Source organism: Hippocampus comes, unplaced genomic scaffold (genome assembly GCF_001891065.2).
Source record: "Hippocampus comes isolate QL1 unplaced genomic scaffold, H_comes_QL1_v1.1 scaffold83, whole genome shotgun sequence".
Classification (NCBI taxonomy): domain Eukaryota; kingdom Metazoa; phylum Chordata; class Actinopteri; order Syngnathiformes; family Syngnathidae; genus Hippocampus; species Hippocampus comes.
The window spans coordinates 2,471,949-2,473,604 of record NW_017805281.1 but is presented as its reverse complement, the minus strand read 5'-3'; the positions used below and the strand labels follow the sequence as shown (position 1 = coordinate 2,473,604).

The 1,656-nt window shown below is 53.9% G+C and overlaps 1 protein-coding gene across 1 annotated transcript in view; it reads left to right on the top strand.

Moving 5' to 3' along the window:
* Nucleotides 1-1,453, top strand: part of nfxl1 (nuclear transcription factor, X-box binding-like 1) — a gene marked incomplete at its 5' end in the record, with an annotated part of 4,549 nt that extends 3,096 nt beyond the window's left edge. Inside the window, 6 exons of the mRNA XM_019871048.1 lie at nucleotides 95-249; nucleotides 373-442; nucleotides 611-715; nucleotides 788-868; nucleotides 978-1,031; nucleotides 1,167-1,453. Coding sequence (XP_019726607.1) covers nucleotides 95-249; nucleotides 373-442; nucleotides 611-715; nucleotides 788-868; nucleotides 978-1,031; nucleotides 1,167-1,388 — 687 coding nt within the window. The remainder of the gene's footprint in view (nucleotides 1-94; nucleotides 250-372; nucleotides 443-610; nucleotides 716-787; nucleotides 869-977; nucleotides 1,032-1,166) is intronic.
* Nucleotides 1,454-1,656: the final 203 nt, after the last annotated feature.

The window sequence follows — 1,656 nt, the reverse complement described above, 5'->3', positions numbered from 1 at the left end:
AGAAGCCGCAAAATCGAGCCGCAAGCCATCGGAATAATGGTCGGGACACTCCGGTGAGTATTGAAATATTAACAGTTGAAGTGTGTGCCGCCAGTGCGACGACTGCGAGGAGGGCTGCTCCAAGCCCCGCCCGCTCCTTTGCCCCCACGCCTGCCCGCTTCCCTGTCACAGTGGCGACTGCCCGCCGTGCCACCAGATGATTCGCCAACGCTGCCACTGCAAGATGAGCGCCATCTATGTGGACTGCATGTAAGCACTTACACAAAGCTTGTAATGCCTTTGTAATGATTGGGGAGTTGAGAATGGTTGCGAGCACGTCACTCACCATTCCCACTATCTGGGTGTCATGATGATGTCATCATGGTGTGACAGGAAGATGACGATGGCCGACGAGGAAACGAAGATAGCATTGGTCTCGTGCACGAACCAGTGTCCCAAAGAGGTGAATTTTTGTCCATCTGGTTGCAGTTCAGGAAGTCGACGACTCACCCGCAACGTGTGTGTCTGTTTGCATGCGTGCGTTTTGTTTTTGTGTCCTTGTGTGCGTTTGTTTTTGTGTAAATGTGTGCTGTTTCTGTTTTGTCTTGTATGTGTGTTTGCTTGTGTGTAGCTGAGTTGCGGTCATCGTTGCAAGCAGGTCTGTCACCCGGGGGCGTGTGGGCTCGAATGTCACCAGAAGGTCAAGCTGCGATGTCCCTGCAGGAGGATCAAGAAGGTACAAAATGGCCTCCACAAGTTCCGGAGCCTTATTTTTGCACCGTCATGGCGTCATTGTGTGTCTGCTTAGGAGTTGGCGTGCGCGTTGTCATCTTCATGCGTTGTCGAGTGTGACCACAACTGTATAGAACAGCAGAGGAAAGTCAGCGAGGTGAACACACAAACACACACACACACATACACACACAGACAGACAGTAGCGTGCAGTGCAATAATGTCACCGAAAGTTGTCAATGAGCCCGGAATGCGTATGTGTCCAGCTAAAGGAGGCAGAGCAGAAGGTGGCTGAGGAAGAAGAGCAACGGAGACAACAGGTGGGGATGGAAAAGGGGAAATGAGGAAGAAGAGCAACGGAGACAACAGGTGGGGAAGGGGGAAAAAAAGAAAAAAAGTCACGTCTCGGTCCTGCCACCACGCTAAGCTAATTGCTCGAGCACTTGTGTGTCCAGGAGGAGCTGGAAGCATTCACTAAGCGGCGCGGAGGGCGCCGCGCCAAGAAGCGAGGTCGGCGGGACGAAGATGACGAAGAGGATGGCGGCTGGATTGGGCGCTGGCAGAGGTGCGCCGTCCTTGTCTCGCTGGGCGGCGCCGTGCTGTCACTCGCTGCCTACTTTCTTCTGAGCGCGACTCAAGACGGCGAGGGGACAGAGCCGTTGGGTCACGTGTTCTAATGTCATGATGGAAAGAAAAATAATGACTTGTTTGACAAATAAAAGTCAGTCCCTGTTGATGTTTATCACTTGAGTCTGTGTGCATGTCTATGTGAGAGTCTGACTGTGTTTAAGACAAAAGTGACATTCTGTCACGTGCACGCGCGCGACACGTCCAGGCGCGGTCACGTGGTGAGAGGAGGGTGGGGGGAGAGGAGGAGGAGGGGGCGGGCCTAGCAGCTGCTGGTCCAGCCGCGGGCGGGGAGACTTCAGATTGCGGGGTGGGTGT